Source organism: Orycteropus afer, unplaced genomic scaffold (genome assembly GCF_000298275.1).
Source record: "Orycteropus afer afer isolate SDZICR_OR568_19922 unplaced genomic scaffold, OryAfe1.0 scaffold00048, whole genome shotgun sequence".
Lineage (NCBI taxonomy): Eukaryota > Metazoa > Chordata > Mammalia > Tubulidentata > Orycteropodidae > Orycteropus > Orycteropus afer.
Window position 1 is genome coordinate 13,905,904 of NW_006921635.1, and position 15,142 is coordinate 13,921,045.

At 44.0% G+C, this 15,142-nt stretch overlaps 1 protein-coding gene across 1 annotated transcript in view; it reads right to left on the reverse strand.

Moving 5' to 3' along the window:
- The window catches only part of CIT (citron rho-interacting serine/threonine kinase), a 91,132-nt gene extending 82,900 nt beyond the window's left edge, over window positions 1–8,232 (reverse strand). The window contains exons 1-3 of the mRNA XM_042780620.1: window positions 8,089–8,232; window positions 6,716–6,835; window positions 1,779–1,949 (exon numbers count right to left, since the gene is read on the reverse strand). Coding sequence (XP_042636554.1) covers window positions 1,779–1,949; window positions 6,716–6,835; window positions 8,089–8,232 — 435 coding nt within the window. The remainder of the gene's footprint in view (window positions 1–1,778; window positions 1,950–6,715; window positions 6,836–8,088) is intronic.
- Between the last annotated feature and the right edge of the window lie 6,910 nt (window positions 8,233–15,142).

Sequence of the window (15,142 nt, forward strand, 5' to 3'; positions counted from 1 at the left end):
GTATGGCGATTCCTTCAAAAGTTGGAATTAGAAATACCGTTTGACCCAGTCATTCCATTACTAGGTATATACCCTAAAGAAGTGACAGCCATGACAAGAACAGACATATGCACACCCATGTTCATCGCAGCACTATTTACAATAGCCAAAAGATGGAAACAACCTAGGTGTCCATCAACTGAGGAATGGATAACCAAACTATGGTACATACACACAATGGAATACTATGCAACACTAAAGAATAATGTAGAATCTGCAAAACACCGCATAACATGGGTGAACTTGGAGGTCATTATGCTGAGTGAAATAAAGGACAAATATTGTATTAGTCCGTTATTGTAAAAGTTAAGGAAAGGTTTATCTGTAGAAGGAAATTTTCTTTGTTGGTTACCAGGGGTGGGAGGGGAGGGGAGGGAACGCTGTTAGATAGATAGAGATAAGTATTGATTTGGGTGAAGAGAAGGGCAATGTACCAAATGTGAGTGACCAATATGGCAGCATTGAGGATGACAAAGACATAGAGAGGTACATGGGAGGTACAGACAACAAATATGAACTCTTTTGTATATACAGTACTGCATTGTCAGTGAAGGCTAACATGGGTATATGGGTGGATAGATGGGCGGACAGGCTGAACGATTAGGTATGTCTATGAAATGGGGAGTATATCCAAGAAAATATATAGGCTTGGCAGACAATGGTCCTATAAGTTTATGTGAATGATCAGAATTCCCAGGTGCATAGTAGAGCTGACAAGGGGCAAGGTTGTGGTCACTGCTTGGTCACAGCCAGCTACCCAGAAGGACCGAGTAGTTGAACCTGCGGGCTTGGGACCATAGTCGCAGGGGACATCAAACTCAATTGGCATAACATACTATACAAAACATTGTTCCACCTCCTACTTTGGCAAGTAGCGACTGGGGACTTAAAAGCTAGCAAGCTGCCATCTAGATGCAACGATGGGTCTCACCTCGTCCAGAGCAAAGAAGAATGAAGAAAACCAAAATTCATGGAAAAAATTAGTCCTAGCAACTGGTACACCATCCGATCTGTAGCCTATACGACTATGAGACCAGAAGAACTAGATGGTGCCCGGCTACCACTGTCATCCACTTGGAAGGGAATCTATGTAGGAGATCCTTGATAAAGAGGGAAAACAATGTGGAACAAAACTCAAAATCATTTGGAGAAAAAAAAAGGTGGGGGGGACCAGGTTTGCTGGTCCAATAGAGCCTGGTGGAACCACTGAGACTATGGCCCCTAGCTGCCCTTCAGGTCTGGAATTAAACTCACACCTGTGGTTTCCAGCCAAACAAAAGACAGGCATATGAGTTGAACATTTACCTCAAGTAGATACCTCCTTGGAGAGAACAATCATGGGAGAAAGAAGGGCTGCTTATGCACAGGGAGACAGCTCAGGGGGCAGGAGTGCATGGAGGGATGGACACAGGGAAGAGGTAACTATGGGGAGGAAGTAGGAGGGGAGCTGTTGCATTGTGGTAAACTGTGGTCAATGTCATGAGACAAAGTATATGTGAACCGCTGTATGGAAAGTGAATTTGCTCTATAAACCTTCACCCAAATCACAATTAAAAAAAAAAAAAAAAAAGTTATCTTCTATAAATGAAGACTGGGAGCTTTCCAAGGTATACCATTATTCCCCAAATAGGTACCCATTAAGACACTATTCCCTTTATTCCTGGCCTGGTCACCCATGATTCTACCCCAAACACCATAAAAGCACGCGGTGACCTCCTTCCAGGAGGATGGCTGGCTACCTTCATCAGTTTATGCTGACTTTCTGTTACTTTCCGCTTGAATTCTTCAGCTGCGAGCCGAGACTCTCTCAGCTCAGACTCATAGAGATCACTCCGTCTTCTTGCAGAGACAAGGTCTTCTTCCAACTGATTCATCATCAATCTCATTTCTTCCACTTGAGCCTGGTACTCCTAGACAGCAGGCAATGGGATAAAGGTGAGCATTAGAACTCCTGAAAGAAAAGACAGGCAGGGAAGATGGAGGAAACTGGAGCATTCTTTTAGCACCACAGGAAGACACACACTGAAGACAGACTGGCAGAGAACAGGCCTCGAGCAAAGGTGAGAAGAAGGACAGAAAGAGGAAGAAAAGTCTGTGTGACCAAAGGTGGGGAGAAGGTGAAAGAGGAGGGAGGATGTACTGTAGAACACGTATCATTAATGAACACATCTGGAGCACACACACGTGCCTCTGATGCAAGCCTTTGAGCACATACATCACACAATATGCCCAGGGCCTGAAGGCATTGTCTGTAACACAGGAGAGCTGAAAGGAACCGTTCTCTGAATAAGGAGGATCAACTGCTTACGTGTAGTTTTCCTCCAAGGGTAATCATTTATATAGATTTGTCCTTTAGAAGTCATGTGCTTCTAACACAATTAGATATGGTACTAGTTTTAAAATTAACCTTTCAGATGGTGGCACAAGGGGGTAATTGGAAATCTCAGTGGAAAGAATCTTGGAAGGTGAAACTCATTATGTCAGTTTCTCACCATTAATTTTTCTGGATGCTAAACTGAATGATGAACTTAATTTTGCTCCTGAAATTCAAGTCACCCTGAAACCCAGAAGAGACAGAAAACACTGGCTCTAATCAGAATAACTTGTGAGAAAAATCCCAAGGAAAGAATTATCTTGATCCCTGGAGCAAACCCTTTACAGTGATCTAAACAGCCCGGCCTTTTCCAAAATGAACTTCTAAAATCAAACAGAACATGTGAGTCAAGGTTTTTCAAAACTGGATTTATCAGAACAAATGGGTGACGTTTTTGAAAACTTTTAGACAAAGTACAAAAACCGTCTTTGTTAGCAACACCAAAGCTAAGTACAAGGATTAGGAAGAGCATTTAGCCAACCCCAGGTGCCCTGGAGGGGATACCAAATGAGAAGACCAGGAAGAGAATGGAGACCGTCTTTGGCATTCACAGTATTCAGTGAACATTTCTTAAAACTTTTCTCCCCCAAGATAACTGGTGTGTTATTGGGTCAAGTTTTTGTTTTTAATCAGTAAAATGCATTTTATAACATTTTTAATAATAAGGCATAAAGTAACCCTTTCACTCATGTTAAGAGATCCCCCAGTGAATGCTACAGGGGAGAAGATTTTCTTAGGAAAACCAGACTGTTTACGGGTGAGTCCCACCTTTTATCACTGGTTGGGAAAAGGGAAAAAAACGAGCCCCAGGTGGAAAAGGGGTCTTACTTCACTCACTCCCACCTGAGAAACATACTATTATCATTGAAGGCTAGTCCTAGGGTCATGAGGCACACAAGTCGTCTGGGTGGGTTATAGCTGAAGGTCCCTGTAACCTGCTCGTGACCATCGGAACTTGCAGACTGGACCATGAACACAGGTGATGCGAAGTGGTACATCTCTACTTGAGTTTCTCTAGACTAATGAGCCCTGGCGGTCCAATGGTTTAGCCCTCAGCTGCTAACCAAAAGGTCAACAGTGTGAACCCACCAGCCACTCTGCAGGAGGAAAACCCGGGTGGATCTGCTCCTGTAAAGATTACAGCCCAGGAAACCCTATGGAGAAGTTCTACTCTGTCATGGGGGTGAGTGTAGTCAAAATGGACTTGAAAGCACACAATAGTAGCCAGGCCTACGTTATGACTCAGGAGCCCAAGGCACGTGTGCCTTCAGAGATCCCCTTCCCCATCAAATAATACTAAAAATTATATATTACAACAGCGTTGATACAAACATTTTACATGAAAATATTTTTTCAACCTTAAAACATTCAATTTTTCTTCTGTTTTCAAAAAAAATTAAAGCATTCTCAAAGTATCGTGAGCCCCAGGTACTGTGCCTGCTGGATCTAATGGGTAAGTCAGACCTGCCTACAGGCACAGAGACCAAGAAAGCAGAGCTGGAAAAAATTTAAAAATTTTTCCTCAAGCTCCCTTTTCTCTCTTGAACTTATGTCAGCAAGAAGGCAATGTAAATTTTTGCTATGTTAAGAGTGAGGTCTTAGCAGCTGTTTCTTCCCCCAACATCTCTCTTTCCTGAGCTGTCAGCACCCAGGGGGAGGAAGGCAAGAACAAGGCAACATCTCTGTCAGCTTCTTGAGCTCTTAGGCACTCAGCCTGCTACAAGCATCAAAAGGAATTCTAACTCATTTGTTGATCCTCTGTTACTACGTTGGATACTTCAAGGAAATCCTATAAACGCAGCAGCTAACCAAATCTCTGCTTGAGAAAAAACCAGAGAAGACCATCAGGCTGTTTCCAAAGGCAGGAGTAGCTCAGCATGGAGTGGATTGTGGGTAAGAACCGAGCAGGGTCAAAGTAGGAAGCCGTGGACACATTTCAGGCCTCCGATGGCAAGTCTTCAGAATGGAGCTACAGAATCTTATGGGAAAGAAGACATGGTCCTACTCAATCAGAAATCCTGAAACAGAAATGACCTGGGTGTTAGCCACATTTTTGTCTCCCTTCCTGGGAGGGGGAAGGGAGGGATCACCAATTACCAGTGACAGCTTGTGAATCACACGATCACAGGACACGTTGGGTGTTTTTATTTTAAACCAGATCCACATACTCTGTGGGGGTAGCTAAGTAGAAGCAAAATATTTTTTAAAAAATAAGCCATTAGCTGTACAGAAAATTAGCATTTGAAAGAAGGAACAGGGAATAAATGCCAAATCTAGGAGGAATCAATATGCTGCAAACCAAATACTGGGAGTTTGCTGAAAGCATTACACGCTTTTTCCTGGCTTGCAAACATCCTGCTCTCACAAAACTTACCCAAAGTCATTTTAACACATTCTTCTTCCAATGAGAAATAAAATCTGAAACCAGGAAGTTTCTCCCCCATAATGAAACTTTTCCCAATCATTAAATCTAAAACTCCACATGCATTCCAACTGTGGTACGAATCATAAAAGACATTTCTTTGAACTCAACCACCAGCATATACCTTTTCAAAATGTCCTGATCATTCTGTTTCTATGGAATTCGTGGACACCAGCTGCTCCCTCTGGTGGCCAAACACGGCTTTCATTTCCCCAGGATGTCACCAAAAGTAAATTTCAAAACACACTGAACTAATAAAAGAGGGGAAAAAAAAAATCCTGCCTCTTGAAACTCTCAGAATGAAAAACTGTCTTAATAAAAGGAGGCATGAGTCAACTGTCGAAGTCTATGAATCAAACCCTGTGTGGCCTTCAAAATCTCCAAGATTAGTATTGGTATTCAGACTGATAACCATATGCCAAAATGTCCTATGTACGTTCATTTCAAACATCTGCTCTGAGCAAGAAGATACTGACTCATCATTTAAAAAAATAAGTTGGTAAATATATTATACTGACAAAACCCCAAAAACAATCATTTTTTCTTTAAAGAGTAGTTAATGGGTCAAATGATTTGAAGAAGATTGTTGCATTAGCACAGCCCAGATGGCTAAGTCTGTGCTACTCAGAGGAAAGGACTGCTCATTCCCCTCGACATTGCCATTAGATTTTCCGAAATGAATGAAGAGTTGCCTGGCAGCTGACAGTTGAGCTCTCCAATTACTCACTACCATTAACTCTTTAAAGTTTCTATTTACAGTTTCTTGAAAAGATAGAAAAACCCATTCCAAAAAGGAAATAATGAGGCAATATAAAAATGAACCATTTGGGGGGCAAAAAAAAAAAAAAAGCCAACAATACCCTTTAGAAACGAAAAAGAAGAAGAGAAGGCTTTTTAAAGGTCTTGGTTCTCTTTTCTAAACATACAGGATTCCTGCACTCGGATATGCCGTGTTCATCCTGACTCAGCCTTAATTGCTCAAATGCACCTTCCAGAGTATTTCTTTATGTACCTAAAACTGAGTTATCCTGACTTCTTGCAAAACTTTAAAGAGTATCTGAAGCGTTTTTTAAACATTTAATATTTTAATTATTTTTTTAATATTCTAAAATGGGGGTCAGTACATTTTTTTTCTGCAAAGGGCAGGAAAGTAAATAGTCTGTCTTAGCTCTACTGTCTCTCGCAACTACTCACCTCCGCCAAATAGCATACAAAGTAGCTACAGACAACACAGAAAGGAATGGGCATGACTGTGTTCCAATCAAACATTATTTATGGACACTGAAATGTGAATTTCATGTAATTTTTCACATTTCATGAAATAGTCCTCTTCTTTTTATTTGTTCTTTTTCCTCCAACCATTGAAAACTGTAAAAATCATTCTTAGGCTGTAGAAAACAGATCAGAAACCAGTTCCTGTTCAGTCAATTCCCAATTCATGGCCACCCCACACGTGTCCCAGCAGACCTGTGCTCTACAGGGTTTCCAAAGGCTGATTTTTTTAAAAGGAGATCACCAGGCCTCTCTTCAGAGTGCCTCTGGCTAGATTCAAACCATTTGGTCAGCAGCCTAAAATTTAAAACTCTGCACTATCCAAGGCCTCTGAAAAAGGCAGGCAGTGTGACGGATTTGCCCTGTGGGCCATGGTTTTCCTAACCTTGCTCTAAAGCGACTTTTTTAATTAAAAGGAAAAAAGATATCACGGGGTACAGACTTCAAAAGGAGTTGGAACAAGCACTCTAGCAGTTACATAAATCATGGGAAACCTCAAGTTTCCAAATGACCTACATACACCTCTTTCGCTCTCAAACACCTCTCCTGAAATGAGCGGTCCGTGTGTTGGCCGCGGAGCCGCGCTGCTCCCCGGCAAGCAGCCATACCTGCTCTTTGATTTCTTGGAGCTTCCGGCTCTGCTCTCTGATATCATGGAGAAGCTGCAGTGCTTTGTCATCCTCCTGGGACACCTCCATCCGTGCTTGCTCCAAACTGCGCTTTAAGCTCTGTGGAAAGCAAACATTTTAATAGGAAGGCCCCATGGATCCTGCTTGGTTTGAAAAGATTAATTAAGAGAGCTGCTTCGCAGACACCAAGACGGTTTCCGGTGACGGAGCCAAACTTTACAGCTTGCAGGTTTGTTGCTGGTTCCAGTTTTCATCCTGTAAAACCCCTAGGGGTTAAGAAACATCATCTCAACTACATGACCTTCTGGATCCAGCCTGAAATCTCATCAGCCTGTGTCTTACCACCATCTACCTGTCTTAACAGGTACTTACTCACGTGTTCAGGACCAAACAGTAACAAGATCCCTGAACCATTATAACTGCCATTTGATGGCTATTGTCTTTTTATCTCCAACATTGGTTATTTGTGGGCTCTCAAACGCACATCCCTCTTCCAAATAGAAACTACTTCATTCTCTGCCTGGTTGTCATTATACACTCCAACTAGTCTAATTCCACCTCCTGGCTTTCACTTCCTGAATACCTTTCATCCATAAGGTTCCCTCCAGGCTTCAATGGCAATGAAATATGTATCTGAAATACAAAGCTGAGTAACTTCACCCACCACTGAAACGCAGCCAAGTCTGGAATGGAAACATAGCAGTTATTCTTAATCAGCCACGCTCTATAGATTTCCTCTCTCTTGTGAAAAAAACTTTCAAAATGTGTGATTCAACTTCTTAAGGCTTTTTTAATTGGGCACATAAAAAACACCTGAATGAAAATTTAACAAGACAATGGAAAAGACAGTCTACTCTGGTGAAGGGAAAAAAAAAAAAAAAAGAGTCACATGGTAAATAATGACAGAGGTCTGTACTTCAAAGGCTGGCTTGTCTTGTTGCTAAACTGGTTCTAGGTTCGAGCAGGCGCCAAACACATTATCCTATACATGTTTGGTACTCTAATTGCCAAGATGGATTGTGGCGGACACAATGTAGACCAAAAAGGTTGGGATATAAGATATTAGGACCCTTTGCAACTCACTCAATGACGCCCTGCTCACACCTGCAAGCTCACAGTATCACTGGTCTACCTGGACTTCCAGCTGGGTTCAACCCACTTCTTTGGGATCTCACACCTGACTCACGCTACTCTGCAAATCATAGAGCTTGCTTTGGTACTGGGAGTTGCCTCCTCTCTCTACTCTCTGTCATTGGCTGTGATGTGCCTCATGAAGCCATCATGAAACAGGATGAGACACACACAACAGGAAGTGCCACCTCCAAGGGAAGGGGGCTTTGGGGAAGGCTCACACTGCATTCTGTGATGTAGGTAGCAAGGTCCTGCTCCAGGAGGGATCTCTGAGTCTCAGAGGCCTTCAGCTCCACCTCCTTCTGACTAAGCACAGCCTCCACCTCAGACACTCTCCGATGTAACCGGGTCATTTCCTGCTCCATCTGAAATAAACATATTGACAGGTTAAAAAGGCCCATGGAGGTTCGTTAGGAGCAATCAAATCTCAAGTAGCCTCTGAAACCATCTTGTGGTCTAGGCTATCACTAATTCCACAAAAGTTGGGATGGAGATACCATTTTGTCTTCGCCCAGGAAAGCACAGTTCTTCGTAAGGACAGTCACCAATGCTAAGTCACTCCTCTCATTCAAGGCTCAGGTTCCCACTTGATCACTTCTCTAACCCAGGTAGCAAGGAAGCCACATCACCATTTGTCACCTGTTTGGTTTTAGTTTGTTTTTGTTTTTGCAGACGTCACTTTAATTCTATCCCAAATCCATCTTGATTCCCCCCCATCTCCTTGCAAAGATCTAGAAGACAAATCCAGGACAGGGCAAGGAGATACTTATTTGTCTGCACTTTTAGGAGTCCCAAGCAAAGAGTGACGTTTGTTAGCTTCCAGAGAGTTGCCCCTGGGCAGGAACAGTGAGTGTTAAGAGACGTTGAGCATAATCAACACCGTGGCCGCAGTTACATAAGCAGGAGCTTTAAAAGACTGGGAAGAGAGACTTCACATCACTCAAAGCAGATGGGGTGCATCTTGGCCACAGGTGAGGACCCATGCCACCTGCTGGAAGAAGCAGACGTCTGGGCGGGTCATGCTGAGAAACGGGCAGTTTTAAATCCAGGGCCTCCTTTGGTTAAGATTTAAAGGATCTATGGCAACGTCAAGGCCCGAATTCATCTCCCGCTGAGCTGCTGGAGGCGCGACTTCAGCGAGGGAGGGAGCGCTTCGCTCTCTACGGATCAGGTGGCTCAGTGCCAGCAGCGGCCCCGGGCGGATCCCTTGGCATATATTGACGGGAGGATCCTGGAGCAAAGAAGGAGGCCAGCTGCGGAAATAAATACCTTGTGACACTTGTCCTGAGAGTCTTGCAGCTCTTTGCTTTTGATGAGAAGTTTCTTTTCCATGGAGCTAGTCTTGGCAGGGGAGTCCAGACTCGACACAACAGACCTAGATAGAGGAAAAGCAAGGTCAAGATGGCCAGCAGGTAGGCCTAGGGAGCTGCATTCAGAAACAGTGGCGAATGATGGACCCAAGGCCATGAGGTAGGGGAGATGGTGGGAAGCAAGGATCTGGAGCCAGGCAGACCTGGGTGCAAATTCAGTCACTATTAACCTTGGGCAATAATTTCACTTCTCTGAGCCTTGGTTTCTTCATCTATGAAGTGGAAGTATAATAAAAGTGCCTGCCACTCCTTGGAAGGAAGGTAGAGCAATCTACTTCCATAGTGATACTGCCTCGGAAACCCAAGAAGGGGTCGCCATGAGTCGAGTCCGACTCGATGGCACTAACGACACCACCACATAGGAGAGTGTGGGCTTTAAGTGCATGATATCATGCTAATAATGCTTCCTTCACTTACTCAGTAGATATGTCCCGTGCACCTACTCTGTTCCAGAAACTGTTCCAGGCACTGGGACATAACGCAAGCAAGGTCCCTGCCTTCCCAGAGCTGACATTCTAAGAGAGCAGACAGGACACATCAGGCAGACACAGAAACAGAAAGATTACAGACAATGACCACTCCTGAGAAAGAAGTAAACAGGGTGATGTGATGTGATGTGATGTGATGTGGGAAATGGGGTAAGGAGGGCCTTTGGCAAGGACAATCAAGGAGGGCTTCTCTGAGGAGATGGCATTTAAGCTGAGATCTGAAGGATAACAAGGAGCCAGCCAGCGAAACTTCTAGAATAAAGCAAGCTCCAAGGAAAGGGAGTCCAGATGCAGACTCTGAGGTAGGACAGAGCTGACACCGCAGTGTGCAATACCATGTTGTTAGTTACTAGTACACTGGTCAAAGTATTCTTTATTCCACCCCCAAGCCAGCCAGTTAAGTTCTGTTTCATTTTATAAAAATGGCTAATACATACTTATTGTGGTAGAATGAATAATAGCTCCCAAAGATAACCACATCCTAATCCCAAAACCTGTGAATATGTGGCCTTACATGGTAAAAGGGATTTTGCAGATATGATTACAGACCATGTGATGTGAAATCATCCTGAATTAATCTGGGTGGGCCCAATGTAATCACAAGGCTTTTTATAAGATAGAAGAAGAAGAGAGAAGGAGATAGGACCACAGAAGCAGAGGTCATAGTCTGAGACAGAGAGATTTAAAGATACTATGCTACTGGCTTTGAAGATGGAGGAAGAGACAATAAGCCAAGGAATACAGGTAGCCTCCTGAAGTTGGAAAAGGAAAAAAAAAAAAAAAACAACAGGAGGAACACAGGCCTATTGACTGAGACCTTGATTTCAGCCCAGCGATACCCACACCTCAGACTCTGACCTCCAGAACCATGAGATAATACATTTGTGTTGTTTTGAGTCGCGAAGTTTGTGGTAATTTGTTACAGCAGCAACAGTAGACTAATACACTCACTCACTGAAAACTTACTACATCATATTCTATTTCTGTCTGTTGTTGTAGCACCAAACATACTTTTACTTTTACTTCTCACAACAATCCTATAAAAACAAACCAAATCCACTGTCGTTGAGTTGATTATGACTCATAGTGACCTGTGAGTGTATGTACACATATATGTATTTCTAGAAGACTCGATGCACTTACTGATGAGGATCAAAGACTACGGCCTTTGCATGAATTATACCTCAACACAAAGAAAACAAATCCTCACAACTCGACCAATAAGCAGTATCGTGACAAATGCAGAAAATATTAGAGTTGTCAGGATTTCATTTTATTTGCATCCACAACCAATGCTCATGTAAGCAGCAGTCAGGAAATCAAGTGACATATTGCATTGGGCCAATCTACTGCAAAAAGATCTCTTTAAAGTGCTAAAAAGCAAAAGATGTCACTTTAAGGATTAAGATGCACCTGCCCCAAGGCATGGTATTCTCACTCACCTCATGCACATGTGAAAGCTAGGCAATAAATAAGGAAGACGGAAAAAGAACTGACGCCTTTGAATTACTGAATTACGGTCCTGGGGAAGAATATTAAAGCACTGTGGACTGTCTGAAAAACCAACAACTCTGTACTGGGAGAAGTACAGACAGATTGCTCTGTACAAGGGAGGATGACTGAGACTTCATCTCATGTACTTTCATGTTCTCAAGAGGGACCAGCCCCTGGAAAAGGACATCATGCCTGGTAAGAGAGAGGGTCAGCAAAAATGAGGAAGATCCTCCACAAGATGGATTGATACAGTGGCTGCAACAATAGGCTCAAACACAGCAGTGATTGTGAGAATGGCACAAGCCATGTTGTACACAGGTCACTGTGAGTTGGAACCAACTTGACAGCCCTTAACAACAACAACAAATATATGTATGTAGCAACCCCATAAACTCATTGCTGAGGAGTTGATTCTGACTGATAGTGATCCTGTGTTGTTGTTGTTGTTATGTGCCGCCAAGTTGGCCCCAACTCATAGTGACCCCTCCTTGGGTTTCCGAGGCAGTATCACTATAGAAGTAGATTGTCCCATCTTCCTTCCGAGGAGTGGCTGGTGGGTTTGAACCGCCAGCCTTCTGGTTAGCAGTCAAGTGCCTTAGCCACTATGCTACCAGAGTTCCTAAACTTCCCCACAGAGCTTCTGAAGCTAATCTTTATGGAACCAGACTATCGTAACTTTCTCTTACAGAGTAGCTGGTAGGTTCAAATCACCAACCCTTCAGTTAGCAGCTGAGCACTAAACCACTGCAGCACGCGGGCTCCAACAACACTGCAGGCAGATATAACTGATGACCCTCATTCTGCACAGGAGGAGACGGGGGCAGACAGGTTAAGTAATCTGCCAGCTAAGTAGGGTTTCTGTTGGCCTCGACAGAGAGAGGGGCAGAGAGAACGGCTCCATGCATTGACATAACTATGCTCACGGAAGGATCACCAACATAACAACGTGATATGCCCTTTGGAGAGTGCGCTAGAAGTGTGCTCTTCCCAGAGAGAGGACACGTTCACCCTCAACACGCTGTGCCTCATCCCTGTTGGTGCTGGGTGCCCTCAAGTGGATTCTGACTCAAAGCAACCACATCACATGGGACAAAGCAGAACTGCCTCGGGGCGTTTTCTTGGCTGAGCTAATCTTTACAGGAACAGGGTACCAGGTCTTTCTTCTGCAGAGCTGGTGGGAGGGCTCAAACTGCATGGTGGGAGGGCTCAAACTGTGAACCTTCCAATTAGCAGCCACGCACCTAACTATTGTGCCTCCAGGGCTCTTATCCCTAAAACCAAACCAAACCAAACCAAACCCACTGCTGTCCAGTGGATTCCAACTCACAGCGAGTCCCATAAATCTACAGAAGTAGATTGCCCAGTCTTGCTTCCATGGAGTGGCTGGTGGGTTTGAACCACCAACCTTTTGGTTAGCAGTCAAATGCCTTAGGCACTGTGCCACCAGAACTCCTGATGGGACAGTTCAAACCATGAACCTTTCCATCAGCAGCCAAGCACCTAACTGTCATGCCTCCAGGGCTCCTTACCCCTAGAAGCAGTGAACTACGGGTGGAGATTTACCTTCTCCTCTAGGGCAGCTCCCTCACTGGCTGGTACTCTGGGTAGGAACACTGGGACTGGCAAAGGGCAGGGCCAGAGCCACAGCCAACAAAGGCTTCCAAGCAGTCAGCCCGATACATCTTTGTTGCCCTAGTAACGGGGAGACAGGAGCTGGTTGTCAACGAGTGCTGGGGTCTTATCAGCAAGTGAAGGTGCTGCTGCCTGATGCCCTGACTGACTTCCTGTCTAAAAGAGGTCTGCTCCCTGCAGCAACACAGATACCTCTCTCCCGACAGCTCCCAGCCAAATGACAAGGGCTGGTGTGACAGTGCTGGCTCATTCTACCCCAGTGACACACAGGGCAGAAAGCAAGCAAACACTCAGAGTCGTGCTGCTCTGTGCAAAATCTGATCCCACTAGTCACTAGCTATGGGACTCTCTGGGCCTATTCATCTGGAAAATGGAGCTCACTCTCAACCTACTTCAAAGAGTTCTTGTGAGAATTAAATGAGATGATGCATGTAAAGCCAGTGCCTAACACACAGTGAGAGTTCAAGAATGTCAACCGTTACTATTCTCCTTGTCGTTTTCATCATTACTACCCATGCAGCTTGGTAAATAGCACATGCCTTCAGCCCTACAATAGTTGCTCAAAATGGTAAAACTCAGGGAGCTGAATCTGTTCTGTTATTATTCACACAAAAACAAATGCTGATTATTCATAGAAATGGGCAAGAGGAATTGCGTAAGTCATTGAAATCCAGAAATAAATCTTTTGAAAACTCTCATTTTGGACTAAAAATTTTAACCAAGTACTGCACCTGTCGCTAGCCTGTTTTCTACCTAAACTTTGCCCAAACACACATGCTCCCCCACTTTTTTCTTTTTTTAAATACAAGACACAGTGGATCCCCTGGCATGGACTTCAGCTGCCTTTGCTATTTCCCCTCTTTCTGATTTCACACTGGAGTGTGGGCTGGAGAAGAAGACCCCCAGCACTCAAGAAGGAAGCATGCTCCGTGGACCAGTCCCCGGGCCTTCAGCAAGCAGAAGCCCCCTGCACCTCACTGAGTCGCAGGCACGTGAACACAGATGACAAGGCAGCCACAGTTCTTTGTGCCCAAGCACAAAACTGACACACGTTTAGAAGAACAATGACATAGGAGTATGATGGTGGGGTAGGAAGCAACTTGTAAATTTAACGACACAGGGAAGATAGGCCCAACCAGTGTTTAATGTGTGCTACTGTGGGTACAACCTGACTGCCTATTTTAAAAAAAAAAAGTGTTTCGTTAATGGAGCCAAGAACTGAGGAGCTGCACAAGCTACCCAACAACACTCACGGAAGAGGATGTAACAGCCCTCCCAGTCACCCGAGGGCCGACTCCCTCATTCTGCTATTTTGATGCCTGACAAATGTTCACTGTTTGAAAGTTTTATGTACGCAATTAAGAGCTCTTCAGAATAAAGGGTCTAATGAAAAAAAAAAGCACACTTTTAATTTTTTTAGAATAAATTATTTTAATTATTTTAGAATAAATAAAACTCACATCTAAAAAAAGCTATGATAAGAATGCTGCGCTAAACCCAGATAACAGCAACAACTCTATACTCTATACACACTGATGGGATGGAGAGTGAGGTCGGAGGAGGGAAAGTGGGTCTCAACTCACTGCACATAAGAATGACGAGAGTGTCCACACAATACTGACACCTGTACCTCATCCCCACTCAGAAAACCAAACTCACTGCCATCAAGTCGATTCCAACTCACAGTGACCCTCATTGGGTTTCCTAGGCTACAAATCTTTACAGAAGCAGATTGCCTCATCTTTCTCCTATGGAGCAGTTATTGGGTTTGAACCACTGATCTTTTGTTAGCAGCCAAATGCCTTAACCACTACATTGCCAGATCTCCTTAATCATACCTCTAGCCCTCCGTAAAGGAGCTCTGGTACTGTAGCGCCTAAGGCATTTGACTGCTAACCAGAGGGCTGGCGGTTGAAACCCACCAGCCACTCCTGAGAAGGAAGATGGGGCAATCTACTTCCATAATGATATCGCCTTTAGGATAGAGCAGAACTGTCCCATAGTTTCCAAGGCTGTAAATCTTTAAGGAAGCAGATTGCCTCATTTTTCTCTCATGGAGCAAGCTCTGTGTTAGCAACCCAATGCTTTAACCACAGTATCACCAGATCTCTATTTATGATCCCACTTGTATGAAATATCGAGAACAGGCAAATTCATAGAAAAGTTTATCAGTGGTTATCAGGTGTTGCTCTGGTGACAAAGTGCCTAAAGCATTTGACTACTAACCAGAAGGCTGGCAGTTCAAACTCATCAGTCATTCTGTGGAAACAAGATGAAGCAATCTACTTCCA